This window comes from Tauraco erythrolophus, chromosome 1, assembly GCF_009769465.1.
Source record: "Tauraco erythrolophus isolate bTauEry1 chromosome 1, bTauEry1.pri, whole genome shotgun sequence".
Classification (NCBI taxonomy): domain Eukaryota; kingdom Metazoa; phylum Chordata; class Aves; order Musophagiformes; family Musophagidae; genus Tauraco; species Tauraco erythrolophus.
Window position 1 is genome coordinate 110,990,289 of NC_141465.1, and position 18,797 is coordinate 111,009,085.

At 37.4% G+C, this 18,797-nt stretch overlaps 1 protein-coding gene across 1 annotated transcript in view; it reads left to right on the forward strand.

Annotated features, from left to right (window-relative positions):
• Positions 1-1,286: 1,286 nt before the first annotated feature.
• STARD13 (StAR related lipid transfer domain containing 13) overlaps positions 1,287-18,797 on the forward strand; it is a 268,378-nt gene continuing 250,867 nt past the window's right edge. The window contains exon 1 of the mRNA XM_086612902.1: positions 1,287-2,026. Coding sequence (XP_086469028.1) covers positions 1,505-2,026 — 522 coding nt within the window. The 5' untranslated portion in view covers positions 1,287-1,504. The remainder of the gene's footprint in view (positions 2,027-18,797) is intronic.

The window sequence follows — 18,797 nt, forward strand, 5'->3', positions numbered from 1 at the left end:
GTGTGTACCTGCATGCCCACACCTTTTACAGCTTCAGTTCAAATGACACAGGTAATATAAGAAATCCAAATTTTCTGTATGTGTAACAGTATTCTATTACCCAGTGTTTGCAACACTAAAGTATATGCTAACCAGCACTAAAATATGCCTCGCTGGTGGGCATTGCTCAGTTTATGGCACATGTGGTGAGAGGCACGTCACATGCCAGCATCTTACTTTGCTTCCCACTCTGACAATCACAGCGCTGCCTTCTGACATGCCCTCCTCATCACTGACAGGTTTGCCACATACATCAAAGGCTTAAGCTTCTCTTTTTATTTTGAAAAGCTTCTGTTCTGCTCTGTTCTCTCACAGAAGGAGTGCTGAAACAATCATTAAAATAAATACTATCAATATTCGAGCTGCCACAAGAAGTAAATTACGTATATGGGTAAATGTAAGCTATTCAGTGATGCAAGATTGGTTCTTCAGCTGCTCCCTTCTTCCCATGCCTTGGAGGTGCACAGCCTTGATGTGAGCACAGAATTTAGGACTGACTTAAACCAGACATGGCCAACTCTGATGTCCTGCTGAAGGTCTCCGTTATTTTTAGCCACTTCTTTTTTCTATGCAAATTTATTGAAAATGGACAGGTGCTGCATTGCATTGGCAATTCACAGAAGCCCAGAGACAGAAAATTCTACGTGTATTGAAATCTTCTTTCTTTTCATCATTTACCTTGACTCCGTGCTCTTCTCTATGACATTTCAGTAGCTTTATCAGAACAGTGTAAAAGTTTTCAATGATTTAACAGACAATAAAAATACAGTGAACAGAGGCATGTTTCGATGACAAGCATACAGCTAACATCGCTTTGAATGATTCTGAACCATTGTGTCAATAATCAACACAAAGTCAATCTTTAAAAACCGTTTCTGCGTTTGCCAGTTCTTTCCAAGTCTTTAAGGTAAACAAGTCAAGGTTTTCATGTTTTAAATTCATTTAATCTGCATACAGCAAATATTTTTGAAGAGACCTTTAAGTAAATTTGATAAGGGAATTTCATGTTTCAGGATTACTTTTACTGATGCACTCCAATGAGAACATGTTACCATCAATATTTTTTTTTTTCCAGGAGTAGAGAGGATTCAGATATATTGTATGAGAATCCAGGCATTAACAATGACTGTGTGATCATGGTTTTGGAAAAATAAGAAGATATTTCCTGGCTACATATGCGGAGTTATGTTTCTTAAGAAAATCAAGAATGAAGTCATTTTGATCTCTGATGGATGAAACTCATTGGAATGGAAACTAACATCTATGAAGAAGAACAGGTCTCCCCTTACCTTACATCTGCCAAGTGCCTGGGGACTCCGAAGGAAGCAAAGCACGAAGAACACAAAGAAAGACAGAAAAACAAGCAAGTCCATTTGAATTTCAGAATGTTTTACTGGAACCTGAGTTGAGTTTGCCGTCTGCATCATCCTTATTAGACCACAATGAGACATCCTTGCAACCTGGCATGGCTGCAGGGTGTGTCAGTGCCACCCATCAGTCTGAGACAGAGTACCTTTGTGAAGAATTACTCTGTTCTGCAAAGCATAAGCCAAAGGAAGATCCTTTAAACCTTCCCTCACACAGAGAATGGCCAGTCCTTACAGGAGTAAATTCAGACAAGAAACCAGAAAGGAGTCATGAGATCAGAATCATAAAACATAAACCAAGTGCTATCACATTTTCTGATTTTGAATTTTTATCACATGAAGCTAATACTAAACTCCATATTTGCGAGGTGGGAGAAGCAGAAGATTTTTCATCTGAAGAGGAAGAAGCAGATGGTAGAGATGGTGATGATGTGTTTACAGAACTTCCACTGTATGAGGTGTTTTTCAATGGTGTCCATAGAAGGAACGTTTCCCAAAGAAAGCAAGCTAAACGTGAACTTACTAACTATCAACATATCTGTCATTTAGAAGACTGCAATGATCATTCTGAAAGGGAATGGAAGGACCATGACAAGGAAGAAAAACACATGGAGCTGGAGGTAATACAAGCTACTCTTTTGTTCCAAGTGTGTTCTAAATAAGTGGTATCATCCAAGGTTGGTTACAGGAGGAGGAGGAGTTCCGCAGATTGTCATACAGTGGTAACTAATGTGAATTACACAATTAAGAATATAAACCTACAGTAAAAGTATACTAGGTTTTTACTTTAGACAAATCTATTACATCAGATTGGCCACAATTCTGTTAGCCTGGACTTCAAACTTTGATTTTCCATTTTCCCTTGCTTTTTAAAATGGAAACAATGGCTCAGTTGCCCCTACTCCTACAAGATCATATATCATGCCACATACAGCATGTATTCTCTGAGTCTACGGACTGTTCCAAAGGGATAGAGCTCAGGTTTACTCTGAGAGCAGAGTATTATTTTTGTGATAAAAAATGACATTTTTAGTGTAGTGGCACTGTAGCACCCGTTCCACCTAACCCACAGCATTGCTTCTGCTAAGTAACATTTTTTTTCTATATTCTTATTTCATTAAAATAATATGCTTGACAAGTTACAATCTGATCTATAATAAAATAAATAGATTTTTTTGTATCTATCTATACCAGTACACATCATGATGCTCTACGGACCAATGTCCAAAATTAAAATATACGAAGATTTAGGATGAAATTAAAAACATTCTATAATAAGAATCACTCAGCTATAACCTTTCCAGAAAAAAAAAAGTTTAGTAAATTAGCTGCATTTTTTGGAATTGGAGGAAGAGAAGCTTTCCAAGTGAGTTCTCACTAGTCTGGAGAATAAGCAAGGCTTTCCCCTTGCTCCCAGCTGGTGACAAACTGAATGCCTGGAGCTAAACATGTTTATCATTGGAGAAGTTCAGCTCTAGTACAAAAATATGAAGTGACTCCAAATAGTGGCAAAACAAACTCTTAAAATTCCAACGTTCCTGACCTTGCAGCACAAATTAATCTTAAATTGCAGGTCAGGCATACCTTTCCTTCCTCTCTCTTATCCTCCTCCAGTTTTTAAAAGTATTTTCCATGTAAATCTGCTCTATGTCTTGAAACTCAGGTTGGAGCCCTAGTCTTTAACCCAGCATGTGTTATTTTTCCTCTATCTGCAGTTTTATTTCTAATGCTTGCAACACAGAGTCGCTTCACTGATCTCTGATCAAATGAAAGAAAGTAGAATTTGGACTAGAATTCCATATTAACATCAAAATTACAGTATACAATACTTAGTTACTTCTCTCCTTTAGTACAAATCCATCTCCAATTTGGGGGGACTAATTCTACCCTTCACTGAGTGAGCGTTTTGTGCTATATTTCATACATAACCAAACTTCACTGCAGAAACCCATCAGCTCACAGAGAAATAAGCCAGAGTTTTATACATTTTTCTCAGCAGCTAACATTAGAAAACCAAAGCCCAAAGACGATTCCAAACAGTGCACCTTTTGATGCAACACTGACCCTGAGAGATTCTTGAGACACATGGTTTATTAAATATTGCATTGTTACTCTACCCTAAGCCAATGCTTGCTTCCTCATTTACTCAGAAACATTCCCATTAATATAAATATATATCAAAGCATACGCGCAACATCCCTTGGGTTCTGTTTAAAGAAGGTCATTTCCATAGATAAAAGGGAGAGGCCAGGGGCTGTTGTCATTTAGTTTACTTTATGCCTGTGACATAAAATAAACTCAAGGATGCAGCTTGTAGTGCAAAATAATGGATTATAAATTGCCAGACAAGCATGTGAAATTACCTAGTAAATCTCTGCGAATGTGTCAAAACATTTCAAAAACAGTACAGATGCAATGATGCAGTCCTGGTTTGTGTTTTTTTTTTTAATGTAAATAAGTATATATCATTCTAGAAAGGCCTCCAGAATTTAATAAAAGGATTATCTTGTCTTTCAAATTTTAGCAGCAGTCATGCATTACTATTCAGACTAAAAACTCCCTTCATGACTCTGGCTAAGCAAATGTATGTCCTTGTCAAATTACTTATTTCTGTATTTAGGAACGGGGCTGTGGAAAAATGTCTTTTGCGTGGAAAGAAATTAACTAAAGACAGCATGGTGTAAAAAAGTTGTCAAAAGCAACCATTACTGCTAAGCCTCAGACTTAAAAATAGTATCACAAACCAACCACCTCGGCCATACAGATCCAGGCTGTCCACACAGCACCCTGACCCAGATCCTGGCTAAATCCTTGCTACTAGAGTTGACAGCGAAATAGTGATTAAGATCTACCCTGCAGGGGCATTCCTAAGTAAACGTACATGTTACTGACTGCAAATCTCCTTTTTTATGTAAAGAAAGGAGGAAAGGCGGTCACCTTCGCCAGGCTGGGGAGCGCTGGCCCTTGCAGGCAGTCACCACAGAGCAAAGCCAGTGTCCAAATCTCCTCTTCAATAGTTGTTACATGCATATAAGTGATAATTGTTGAACTTCTTGTTTCATTCTAGTTAATAAGCAGAGACAAAGTATACCGAGCAGTAAACAAGTAGAGGGGAGATGGAAAAAACACAACTTGTGTATGCTGCCAACTCTTTTACAAGCGGAAGAAACTCTGCTGAAAACAATTCATACAATGGTGCCCATTAGAAAAAAAAAATAAAGCTTTTCTTTTTTTTCCAAAGGCAGACAGCATCTGTCTGTTCTGAGTGGTACAAGATAAATGATACTTCTGTTCAATTTATGAATTCAGTACAGTCCCTGAGTTTCCACCCTTAGACCAGTCCTATATATATTTCCTGTGCTTTCTCATCAAATCTAGATTTGGCAACGTTTTCTTCCTTGTCAGGAGTCTGTAATCAGTGGTGCATCTAATGCTCAAATAATTCTTAAATTAACAATAACATTAATTTCAACAAGATTTAAAAGCAAATCTATATACATGTCTGAAATATTGTTCATGCTATTTTATTTTGGGATGGTGATTTAGGTAACATCATCACTAAGGACAGCACTTCCTTAAACACACCAGTGAGTTTCTGTACCCTCATTATAGATTTGTCTTCTCTGCCCACCTTTGTTGAAAATGTCCCTTTCTATCTTGAATGGGACTTTTTTTACATCCCTCGTGTCCTTCTAATATTACTTACGATTGTTTGCTTTGTTCTGTCCAGAGGTTTTCTCAGCAACTCTGAAGTGGTATCTTGAGCCATTCTTCCTTGCTTGTTTTACTTCAATCTTCGTATTAAACTACATACTTTCTTTCTGCATGCAGCCAGCTCCGTATGCAGTGGCAATAAGTATCCAGAATAACTTATGAAACATAACATTTCTCTAGATGCCATTTCTTCAAACTGTGCTGAGCAGGGCCCAGCTGATAAACATATTTAAGCAGGAACTACTGTGCAACTTCACATCACTAATCTTATCCTATCCTTTCATAGACTCAAAACGATATGTGTTACTTCCAGGAGCAGCATTTCAGTCAAGTAAAAAATTGAAGATATTTGACATATTAGGCAAAAAGAAGTATTATGAAATACCCTTGACAGAGTGAATTGTCATGGATCTTCCTCACCTCAGTGATCGCGTAGAAATCCTGCTCATGTTGTTGGCTGCTGCAGGGAGGCAAGAACAGTCTTACCATCACGGCAGCAAACTGAAAATCCTCCCTGGGGCAATCTCTTTGGGGAGCCCATCTTAGCCAAAACCAATAAATATAAGAGCCAAAATGTTTTCTGTCACTGATGACATTATTTAGGGCGTCTATGTGAGTTGTCACAGCTTCCTCTTTTGTACCAGAGAGAGAAGAAGGCAAGCCAGGAAGCCCACATGCTGGAAAGAAACTGCTTAGAGCGAACCATCAGGACATGCTAGGTGCTCCAGCAGCCCTGAGAAGAGGGGTCATTTGGAGAACCCTGAATGTCTAGTGGGGAGAGATACCCAGTACGTGGTCCTGGCACGGACACGGAAGGCTGCAGAGGGGCAGCCTCTTTCAAAAATGTATCTGGAAAGGTTGAAGAATTAACTGTTGGCAAGTGTTGCATACAGGTGTAACTTCAGAAGAATCCTAGAAAAATAATTTTTCTTAAAGAAACAAGAGTCCTTCCTAATTCAGGAGGACTCTGTTAAGGGAGCCTCTGTCATACTATTTTCCCCTGCACTCTGCCATCTCTGCTGCGTAAGCTGGTGAGCATTCAGGCCCAGAGCATTGAATGCAGGAAGGGAGACCTTTCGGGGACTCATGCTGCACACAGATTTACATCATGCTGTTTCAACACATTTAGGAAGATCTAAACCAAACCTGCTTGTTGGTTTAAAGCCAGATGCTGATAGTCCAATATTTGCATTGAACGTTACCTTGTTCAGCCAGGTCAAACAAAGAGTGAGATACCACCCTAGGAGTAACGGAGACAAGATGACCCAAACAGATAATTTAGGTTATTAAGGTAGTATTCACAATGAATATCTTTGTCAGCATTTGGCCTTCAGTCTATAAACTCAAAGACTTTTGAAGGAGTTTGCACAGTCATGGGAGCGGCCAGTACGATGTCGGAAGACCCAGTCTCTGTGCAGCACTGGGCAGTGTTAATGGGGTAGTTGGGCCATCACCTTTCACCGGGAGTAAATCTTTGTTTTAAATTAGTCTGCAGTGTTCTAAAGGAGATTTGTGAAAGCTCCATTGCTTTTGACATTTAAAGCTAAGCCAGCTGAACTCTGGAAATGGTTAAAGAAAACAGTCCTTTACTGGCAGGAAGATGGATGATCTGGCTTTTCAGTTTCTCTTTCCTTGATTATTCACTTATTTTCATTAATTTCCTTGTTCCATCTTTGTACTACAATTAGGTAAATTTTATCCTCATTATACAGTCATTACTGAGTGACAAGTTCAATAATTGTTTTATGAGCTTAGACCATGAGAGTTCAGATTCAGGCTGAAATAATTTGCTGAGATGTAATACGGAAGTTTCCACAGCATCTGTCCTACATTTTGTCTGCTACTGCCCTGTGTTTGCTTTCTTCTTTTCACAAACACCAGAAGTTCACCAAAGGAGCAGGACAAGATAAATAGACAAGGACATGTAGGAGGTGATAAATCCACAAAAATTTATTTGAAGTCTTTGAAGTTAATTATGATTCCTTAAAAGAGATGTATTTTCTGTGTGGCTTGTAAATATTTTAATGAAGTAATCATACCCAATGAGAAAGGATTCAGAAAGTTTTAAGTCTGTGACAATGAATTTGTTTTATTCAAATTAGATTGAGTTCATTCAATTTAAATGATCAAAACAGAGCAGCAGTCGAGCCTACAACTATGATCAGTAACTGGGCCTGCCAAAGTAAGCTTCTTACCCTTATATGTGGATGGCTGAAATTCTGCTAAGTCCTTCTACCTCTTGTATTCATGCTCAGTGCCTTGCTTGGCCACTCTGAAGCACTTTTCCGAGCGGTACTTTGCTGTTTTCATTAACAAGGCACTGGAACTTAGGCGGAATTTAAGCTATCTGAAAATTGCCCTGCAATAGTTTCTTCTTCTCTAATTCAGTTGTACAAGAGCGAAAACTAGTGAAGAACATATTAGAGAGAAGCACAAATTCCTTCTCCCATTCCTCCCATACTTTGGAAGTTTGTTCTTCTCTTTACCCTATCAAACTGAAACTCCAAAACTAGAGAAGGAGAAAGGTTGCAAACTTGTGATGACTTCTTCATGAGAAACAACACGTTTATTATTATCTCCTTTTTGTTCATCTTCTGCAGACAATGGATGTCTATCCAGGTAGGAGAGCTGAGTGTTGAAATAATTACCAGGGAGAACAGAGTAGGAAGTTAAGGGGAGGAAACTGAGAAATGACTTGTCTGAGATAGGAGTGATGCACTGAGCTTCGTATGTTCTTATTTCCTTTGTGGGTCTGAGATTTGTACTTTCTGTATTTCAATTATACATTCTCTCAAGCTGATAGGTGGAGACACGGTGAGTTGAACTTCACAAAATTTCTAGTGTTTATGCTTGTTTTCTGTCTGCCTGGGAAAGGAGTTTGAGAACTGGTGATTACTTCAGTAGTGATGCATTATTTTCAGTCAATAAATAACCATAATCAGCTTTTAACGATAAAATCAGATAAATGCCAGCTTAGGGATTGTTCATTTATAAGAAAGAGCCTTTTATTTATTTCACAAATTTGAGAGACTAATGATGAACATAGCACTTTGTTACAGAGTACATCTTTCTCTAATCCCACTATTCTTAATAATGTAATGATTTTCCATTAGGATATGGCATTTGTTGTGTCTTCTTGTTGTGATTGGGGGGAGATGTAACTTCAAATTTGCATTTTACTAAAGTGGAGATTAGCTGTCATGCTGTTCCTATTACAAAAATATAGGAACTCCAGAAAATAACCGTACAGTCGGGAATAGTAACTTAAGGATATGCTGAAAGATTATCTCAAAGAGAATTGGTATATTGGAATCATGTAGGAAAACATGTAGATAATATCAAAATGACTCTCTTTAATCTCTTCAGTTTAATTCCATGCTGCTTGCATGTTTTAATAAACATGCATGATTCATTGTTCATTAATAGAAAATTGAAAAGCTAAAATGCATATGCCCCCAGAAAAGATGCACTTTCTTGACATCAGCAGATGCCTGTCTTTCAAATCACAAGATTGCCATCAGCAGGCATCAATGGCTGCTGGGCTGAGACTGGAGAAAACACGTGTACTCTGTTTCTGTAAAAAATATCCTAAAACTATTTTCAGCAATCTCCACTTGGGCTCTGCCAAAACACTGCTGAAAAAAAGTTGTAATATAAGGGGACAAAATCTGTCCTTTTTCAAAAGCAAGCTGATAAACAAACCTCCATGTGATGGGTGGAATAGTGCTCAAAAAATTCAGAGGGCTTTTTTGCAGTTGACCCTTCACGCAGTTGGAAATAATTTTTGCTGCAGAATACCATCACTATCCAAAAATGTATAGTATATGGTATATATACCTATATAGTGAAATTCTGAGAAAATCAAAACTCCAGGACAAAATAATAAAGAAAATCAGATAATTAGTCAAAAACACAATGCACCTTTATTTTCAAACTCCTTCAGAAAATTTACAAAGTGCATTTAAGCTTGGTGCTGAATTAGGTGATATGAAATTACAGAAGGTGAGATTATTGAGTTACCTTGCACAGTCTGAAACTTCAGGCTGTTCAGGCTAATGTGTAAAACTTTGGCCCTTAAGTAGTTTTCAGAATGTTATGAAAGATCTTTAGGCTAGCAGTTTCCAAAGTGTGACTATTTGCCGCTACTGTCTGACGAAGGTTTTATGCTGCCCAACCTAGCTGTAGCTATCCTACTGACAAGATACTGTGCCACCGATAAATTTTGTTGCACAGCCTCATCATTGTCCCACATGCACATTAAGAGGCCTGACGAACAAAATTTTAGGAATTCCTGCTTTAGCCTGTTCATACATATTAGTGTGTGGTTTATATTGATCTTTAAAGCTTCAGGAGAATAAACAGTTAACATCACTGGTGCATTATACTAAAAGGGGAGAATATTCATCATATTGGGTTCTGATTTTTTCAGATATAGACTCCTTCATTTGCCATGTATTTGAATATTTCAGAATCATATGACCACCTCAGGAAACAGCAATATTACTATTGTTCTTGCCGGAAAAAATAAAAAAAGATTATGTGCTTATGGTCACACTAAACCCATAAAATGAAAGAGGTATGTCAAGATTCTTCTTTACAAATATTTGAAAATATCTGGAACCTGTGCCATGTGAGACCATTCAAGTGTTTCACATATCTCTACAGAAGTAGAGCAAAAGTCAACAGAAAATAAGCCCTGTCTAAGTCAAGGCTCTGAGGAACTACATTCCTCTGTCAGAGCACGGGAATAGGCACCTGTGAGAATTACAGACTGGGTCTTAGGTGGGGGAACCAGAAGAAACATGTAGAAATCTGTTTAATGTGCTTACCATTGAAATTAAGATATTCCTTCAAAGTGCAGATGGAGATTCTGGATAAACTGTGGGATGGGCAGTAAGCAGAACAACTTGCGAGACTGGAAACTTGCGCAAAAGATGAGGGGATGGGGTTGGGTCACATTTTCAAGCTTGTTTGGCCGACAGGTGAGGACTTGGTATGTTTTTCAAGTCCAGTAATAGAACTGCCATGTAGAAAAAAAAAAAAGTAACAATGTTACTGAATTAACAACCTTGCAAAGTATATTTCATAATATGGCAAAGTTCTTGAGTGGGAGTAAGAGAAAGAGTTACAGATTTCCTCACATGCACAAAAGTCTCACTGAAAGTTTATGTCACTTCCTATAAGGCATTTAGGTACTTTTGAATATTCTTCCTAGTTTTAAGCCCAGTTAATAAAATCAGATTCTAGTGATATACCTAGGACCCCTCTATCTTTCTCTCTGTGAAATTCCAATAAAATAATGTTAGCTTCGTATTACAACGGACATATTTCCTTGATAGTACCACGGGAGCACAGACTTGATCGTATGATCTGACGTGCCAAGGGATCTATGATCATTTTGGTACTGCCACATCACCAGCTATCATATAACTAGCGATCGGTGCACTGAGGTCCATGGTTGAAACAAATTTGGAGAAACTGAAAAACTTTTTCAAAGTGTAGTGACCTTCATAGAAGTTTTAAGATGATGGATCTGAGCTTTCATTTTATGACAGTTGTGTGGTTATTTTCTGCAGGAGAGAATGTTGTCACCCTCAAGACTCTTCTTAACAATCATTCTAACTATGGAGTGCTTTAATTTTTAATAAAAATGGAAATTGACTGGTCTTACCTATCCAAGCTTTCATCCAAACCAGAGTCTTGTGCAGTTTTGAATTATCTCAGAGCTAAGACTTTTGCAGTGCAGCAAAAAGGGAAACCTCCTCTGAATTAGCCTGGAGTTCTCCAGAATTAAAACAGACAGGACATTGAGGCCAGCTCCTGCATTTGAAACATTTTTTTCCAAAAATGAACTTCAGTAAAATCTTGCCAGACTTTTGGATTGTATTACTGAGATCTCTTTATCTGTGCTTTCTATGGATTCTGAAATTCTCTGGCATTTAGACTTTTAATCCAATGTTTCAAAAATCAAGTCTGGAATAGGTAATGTTTTAGTGTCAAAGATTTAACAGCTTATTTACACTGTATATTCAGAGAAACATTGTCTGGCCTTAATCTAATCTTTGTAATGAAGTATTTAGTGATATGCTATATAATAAATTGCTGCAGTTAATATTTATTGTGCCTATTCAAACAGCATAATGGTGAAATTTCAGTAGCTATGTAATGACTATTTTGCTCTGTGGCAAAGCCTTTGCAGTTAGTCAGGGACTGATTTACTTACACTAAAATGTCAAAAAAGCTGCAGATTCTAATGCTGCAACTTGTATGTATTTCATTCCATATTGAGTACATCATACATCAAGACCAAGATAGAAGTACACAAAGCCAATAACTAGAATACACAGACTGGTCAAGATGGCAATATAAAGTTGTCAGTCAGCAATAAGCTGCTTTTTATTAACAACCTGACTGACCAAGATCAGTGCCCGTACTGAGAGAAAGCGGAGTACAGAGTATTTGTGCAACTCAGGATCTAGACTCTAAGAGTTCACCTCAAGCTGTACTTTTGTCTGCTGTGTTATCAGAGTTTACTAAGATACTACAAATCACTGTAGATATAGATATATGGGAAAAAAATCATGTTTAGCAGATGAAAGATGATTAAACTGAAAAAGAGTACCCCCAAAAGACAAAAATATTCCACAGACCCTTTTTTTTTAAATAAAAGTTGGAATACTATCATGTATCTCTTACGCAAGAGGGCTATCTTGATAGCCCTCCATTTTGTGTTTGTATTTCGTATAGTATAGACCACGGGCTGTCTTGAAATATTCAAGCCTTGTAAGGATGTAATGTTTTAGTCTTATCTTGGGAGACACATAATGCCACTGAGGTAGATTAAAAAAATAGAAAAAAGAAAATGAATGCTAAGAGAGAGAGAGAGGTTTAAAAAGCCTTAGTGGGAAACCCCCAATATTCCAAGCAAGCAGGGACAAACTCAGTTCTTTCTGAAGTAAAGGCAAAAGTGCATTATACAGGCTCAGAAAATGCTTTTGAAATCAAACTTTTCAGACATGACAAAGCCTGCAAACTCTAAAACTGCGCCTTCAATGTTCTCATGTAAAACTTTTTCAAATAAAAGAATTTACCATGAATACAATAAATAACAGCAAACTCTACAATAGTAAGAACTGCCGCAAGTTGGAGTGCATACATTTACAGTTTTTATCTCAGATCACCTTCTCTTCTGTGCAATGCTTCTGTTTTGTATAAAGTTCTTAAGAAGACGAGTTTAAGTTGCATGAAATGGAATGAAAATATCTAAGCTAAAAAAAAGACTAGCCCTTCTTGATGGGTATTCTTTTTGCATTCAGAAACTGTGTTCAAATGGTTGCAAACACAAGGAGTGGGCACACAAACAGCTCAGGACAACAGCATTTAATTTCAATGCAAATTAAAATGAATGTGTAAGAGCAGCATCAGGTTGAAAACTGGACAAAATTGAGAGGGAAAATTTAGTTTATGCATCCGATTTAAAATTTGCAGTGTACACCCCAAAAAACCTTCTAGGTATGGTATGGCAAATGAAAGCACTCAGTTTTGCAAAGGAAGTAATTATTTTTAAATTTGGGGTTACTCCAGTTCAGAAAAAAACTCCTCAAAGAATCAAAATTCTCCATGACCGTGAACGATGCCTCAGCCTAGGCGTGATCTGTCAGGAGCCTCCAGCATCTTGCTAGGTGGGCTCCTAAAGAGCTTGTATAGCTCAACTGGCAGGTGAAGGTATTTTCCCCAGAGGAAGGTTGTCAGAATTAAGCTGTCTTTGAGAAGTAATTCAAGTTTGATGAATTGACAAATATAAATTAAATTTTTAAAAAATAAAAAATCATTTAGATTCCAAAGGAAATTGCTAGCACTTTGGCATTTTAAATTTTAAATATAAACATATTGAGTGAGTTGCAACTACGCTGGTTTCTACATTGTCCACCCAGGTTTTTTCCAGCATGGCTAAACTACTTATTATATTATTATAATAATATTTATTATTTTATCTTACGCACATTCTCACTCTAAGTGCTCTAGCCCATTCCCCCTTGTTATTTGTTTGTTTGGTTTTTTTTTTCAAAAAAGGTGGCAATATCACAACAAAACTCTACAGAGGTGAGCAGGATTGGAGAGCAAGTGGGAGAGCTTGTTCCTTTTTTAAGTTGCTTAAACACTACATTAAGACAAACTATTAAAATGCAAACTATGATCCTTCCAACTTTTATCCCAGAATGTCTGGATACAGCCCAAGTGCTAATGCAGCACATACAGCCTTCTCCACAAAGGTATCTAGATATGCCTCTTAAACATGCAGATCTTGCAATTCCACATTATGCTGCTTTTTGCTAGGAAGATTTGGCTTATTATTGCTATTGTCAAGTCTCTAGCATTTCAAAACACACTTTTTAAACCTTGTTTGAGGTACATGATTAGAGGAACTAGCTGAAATCCTAGCCACCTTCAATTAGGCTAGGAATTGTTTGTTTTCAGTTATTTGCCAGAGTTATGTCAATAGATTTTTATTTGGATTATTGTGGTTGATGGGGTTTGCTAAAATATTTCGTATCACATGGAACTGAAATATTTGTGAATAAAATATCACTTCTGATAATCATCCCGCAGCTGTTTTTTTTTCTCTTTCCTATAATTCTCTGAGTAATTCCAAATAATAATGTCTTCTTCTTTTAATAACCATTACTTTTCTAATAAATAAAGCTTACCAAATACCTTAACATAGATAAATGGAATTTTCGAATGCTTTCTGTTATAGTACTTCACAAAGAGGCAGGCAAGTGCAAATAACACTAAAGTACTCAAAATATAATGTATATTAGAACTGGAAGTCAATAATGGTTAGGCTAAACCTCAGCTTTGTAGCACAAACCCTGGGACAGGCTCATGCTTACAGCCTCACCTGTCTCAGAACATTAGTGCATTTGTGTCAAAGATTTGGCAAAAGTCCTGTAGGTTTTTAAAAGTAGCTGCTATGAATCACTCCGCTCTCTCAACCCCTCTCATTCCAGCAGATGTTTGAAGCAAGAGCACAGGGAATTTGTCCGAACCTTAAGGTTCTGGTAACAGTAGTTGTCGTGGCTTAGGGACCATCGTACAGATTTTGTGAGCTCTAGGCCACAATCTCCAACCTTTTGGTTAAACAAATCTATTTATATGGTATAAGCAATATTTACATGCTCTGGGGACACAGAAATTATTCTTTTCCTCCAAGAATGATGCCTAAGGCTAGTCTATTGAGGCAACTTTTCTTCAAAATTGAGATCAAACTGATTTGTTTGAACTGATCAAAATAGAATGTGTTTTATGGTTTTTAACAGAGTTATCTTTTTCCCAAGATAAAAAGGACATGCTAAAATCCGTAATTATTATTCTGTTTCTCAGTTTATGATTAAAAAAGCCATTAAAGAGTCTTCATAATGCAAGACAGGGAGCAAAATATGCAAGTCAACATTATGCAGCAATAAAACAACGTTTCCACCTACTTTACTGTTACCTTTTTTTTATTTTTTCTTCTAGCAAGACAGAGCTTCAACTGTTTACAAATGCCATTAGTAGTAACAAATACTATGAAGAGTTAAGTTTCTGGAAGTTGTATTTATCAGTAACATGGTATTTATGTCTGTTTCTGATCTCTGAGGGAAAAAATGTAGTTAAAATTCGGAAAGTTTTAAGCAGATAACTAGCAGTAACAATTAAAAAATACAAGACAAAATACATACTACATAAATTAATAAGGGATTAAGGAAATATGCATGCACAGACAGATGACTGTTCTTGCACATTAGGTGATTAAATTCAGCATTTCAACTCTGACTGATTCCTTCAGCTTCTTATTTCTGCATTCTTACTGTTCAGAGGAAAAAGGAAAAGCATAAAGTACAGCAGAGTGTTACAGCAGCACACCTGACATTGTGGCTTTTAGCACAGGCAGGCAGCAGGAACCTCTATCTCCGTTTACCAAACAAAGCCTGGTGAAAAAAAAACACAGAAACACAGAGAAGCGACTCGTAGGAAGCGTCATTGATGGAGCCTGTGGCCTGTTCAAAACTTCCTGTATAAGACTATATGCCTCTGCAGGTTGAAAGCTTTTGCTGGTTTTATCAGGGAGGGAGGAGTGAAATCTGATGTGTATAATTTAGGCAATTAATTTTCATCTAAACTTTATATATTTAAACATCTATGGTTCCTGATCATCCACTGGGCCTGGTGGAGAAGGCTTGCTGCTCTCATAGTTTAATTTTCTTCCCAGAGAAACTTGGCGAGGAAGACATGGGGGAGGGGGAGTGAAGATGGTGCACACCAGGTCTTGCCTCAACACGGAGTTAAGGCATCGGCAGAACATTATCCGGATCTGGGTGTTAGGGAACGTATCCAGTTTCTACATTATAGAGAAAGCAATCTGTCAAATGAAGCACATAAATTCCTTACACAGTCAGAGGAAAAGATGTTGGTGTCTTTGAAGAGCTCCAGAGGGAGATACCATCCGATTAAGAGCAGGCATTTAAGAGACTTAGACAATGAAAAGAAAAATGTGCCTCTTCATTCATCTCTCTCGCTTCCAAAAATTTACACAAGGAGATTTATTTGTTGCTGTGATCAGTGTCCTTATGTCATTTTGACAAGCTGCTTATAATTGAAATCCTGCAACTCATAAGCCCTTTCAAAACAGGGGATAAAAACATTAAAACTGAACCGTGTACATGCACTATAAATAATACCTGGAGCCAGTTTTATCTAGTCACCAAATATAATGATATTTCTGATTTAAACAGCATACTCAAACCTACTCCCATCTCCCTTTAACTTTAGCCAATTCAAAACTTAAAAAAAAAAAAAAATTACTCCTTGTGTTAAACTGTACCTTTAGTTACAGATATCTTTAGTTTACTTCCTCACTCCTAATGATTTTTTTTCCAGAAAAGATTTTCAATGATGTACTTATTGGCTGCAATTTTGCCACGTAAGATAGTTATTTTCTTTTATGTGTCTGTTCTTAACCCACTACTCTTCCCCCTGGCTGACATTCAGAAACAAACTAAATTCATCCCTGTCCTGATCCTTGGCCACCAGAGACGGGCTTCTAATGAAGTTCATTAGAAGGGTGTGCAAGGAGCAACTTGGCAGGGCTGACAACTAAAAGAAGCTGTTGAGAAAACCCCTTCTTCCTTACGGAAAATTTAACAGCATGTGGGATGAGTGACACAAATCTTATAAAATCATCAAATAGGAACTGAACAACCCCATCGCCTCCATCACAGTGTATTTTCCTTCAATTTCTTGATCAGGAATTAATTGCCCTTCATGATGGGAAAAACGTCATTTATAAAATCAGGTGTCACAGGGTAGGAAGTGAAAATTTATTGTCCTACTGTTTCTACAGAATTCACCTCATCACCCTAAGATGACTATCTCAGAAAATTAAAGAATTGTTCTAAAGTGCTTTTCAGATTTAAGATTACCACACCGACATTCTGCAGAACTAATGCATCCTGCTTTCCTATGGCCTCCTGGCTCACCCCTTTCAGCACCTCCTGCTCTCCGACCCAAAGTATGACTTTGTTCTCTTAAGAACTGATTTGCTTAAAACTTTCAGAATTTTAAGTACATTTCCTCTTTCAGAGATCAGAAACAGACATAAATACCATGTGACTGATAAAAACAACTTTCAGAAACTTAACTATTCATTACTGAGACACCTCTCAGTGTTTTTCCACCATACTCCTGTCCTCTCCCAGCATTATTGCATTGCCTCCAGTTTCCACCTCCCACTATTTTCTCCACACCCGGACATGTCTTCTCTCTTTCCCTTTCCTCAGACTCTCCCCAGGCTCTCCATGACTCTGGCAAGAGACATGTACTCTAGCTGTGGGTATCTTTTCACTGCCTGGCCAGTTAGCACACACGCGCTCAAAGGCAGCTGCTCAGAAATAGTATGGGCTGGTGTCTCCTCATCTTCAGCTTATAGTGTGCCATCATTTGAGTCTCTTGTGTTTATCCAGCCACAAATTTTGATCAAACTTTGAAGTTTGCTTTCTCAAATGTTTCTTCTCATCTTTCAGACTGGCTTGAAAATATGTAAAATACTCAGAAGTTACACAGTTGAGCAACACCAAGGCAGAAAAGTATGACCTGGTTCTCTTAAGACATCAAGTTAAAAAAAAAAAAGAGAGAGAAATATGAAATAATTATTTAAAGTATAATTACTTTACCCGTAAGTACCAATAAAATATAATGGAAGAAACTCGAAGTAAAAAATACATTTAACATTTTAATTAAAACTATAAATTCCAATAATGAACATTTAGGAAAGGGCTATTACAAAAAGTAAATGAAACTAGACCATCCTGAAGGAAAAATTAAGAGAATTGATTATTAAAAGGTATTTAAAAAATTTTGATTAATATGGTCTAATATGCTTGAGTTTTATTTATTAAGGAACAACAGAGACTGGAGGTTTATTTATTATTATGTATTGAACCAAATGACAAAGGACTGCAATTAAAATTAAGTTCCCCTGGCACTAGGAACTGTACTGTAAAATAATTCAAATTCAGGCTTCAAAGCCTTGATTCTCGTTTTACCAGTTTCTCCTGAGTGTCATGATGTCAAGGAAGGAGACTGATCCTCCAAATCTGGATCTGATGCTTTGCCAGACTTCACTCTTGGTAATTAAAGGAACTGTGATTACAGTCTGACTTTGGCATTGAGGATTTCTATTCTTCCTCCCTTCCCTCTCATATTCTTCCCTTTCATGCCCCAAAATGTAATGAACTTTGAAGAAAAACCTTTTCATACTACCAGAAAAACAAACAAATAAATAAATAAAAAGAAACTGTCCAAATCTGCCCACTCAGACTCGTTTTAATATGTCAAACCAAATAAGCAAATCTTAAATGCTTTTAGAAATGCGTAATTTTAGACATTCTTCTCCTGAGCTGTGCTGAAATCTAGGAGTTTGAAGAATTTTCTCTCTTGTTTGAAGTCTCCTTTTGTGTTTAAATACCAAGTGCTGAGCTCAGGCTGTCTCACCACTAACAAAAGTAATCAACTGTCCCAATAGGCAAACTATGGCACAATCAAACAGTTCAAACACAATTATGAGTCGTATGCCCCTGACATCCAGTGTTGCCTAGCTTTGAGAATGTGGGTAAATTTACATTTATAACTATCTGACATTATCCAAGAAGTTCCTATTATTCATTAAGACTATTGAAATCAAGGCAACTTAATCAGATCTCAGACTGAAATAATTATTTTCCTGAAGTTGAACAGAATCAGTCTTGACTGGGTCTGCACGGTTTATTCTGACCTCTGTCAGGCACGAGAGGGGCAGATTGTCGTGTTACGGATTTAATTTTCAGAAACGTGTGTATGTAACTATGCAGACGTACAGTTAGCCATTTTTAAATGCAATGCCTGTATGGCAGTAACGGCAGCTTTGAATGCAAAAGCAGTTAATTTCTCATCAGCGTGTGCAGTGGCAGAAATATTTCTGAAAATCTGATTGTCTTTAGATTACTTTTAAGCCCTATCTACCTCAGCTCAGCTGTGCAGGGAAGGCACCAGTAGTATGCTCCGCACACTCAGCTCCGCATGAAGCAGGTCTTTCCAGCTGAAGTGCTCTTCCATAATGGGGAAACTGAGGCACAGCCCTAAGGAAGAGTCGCGTTACGA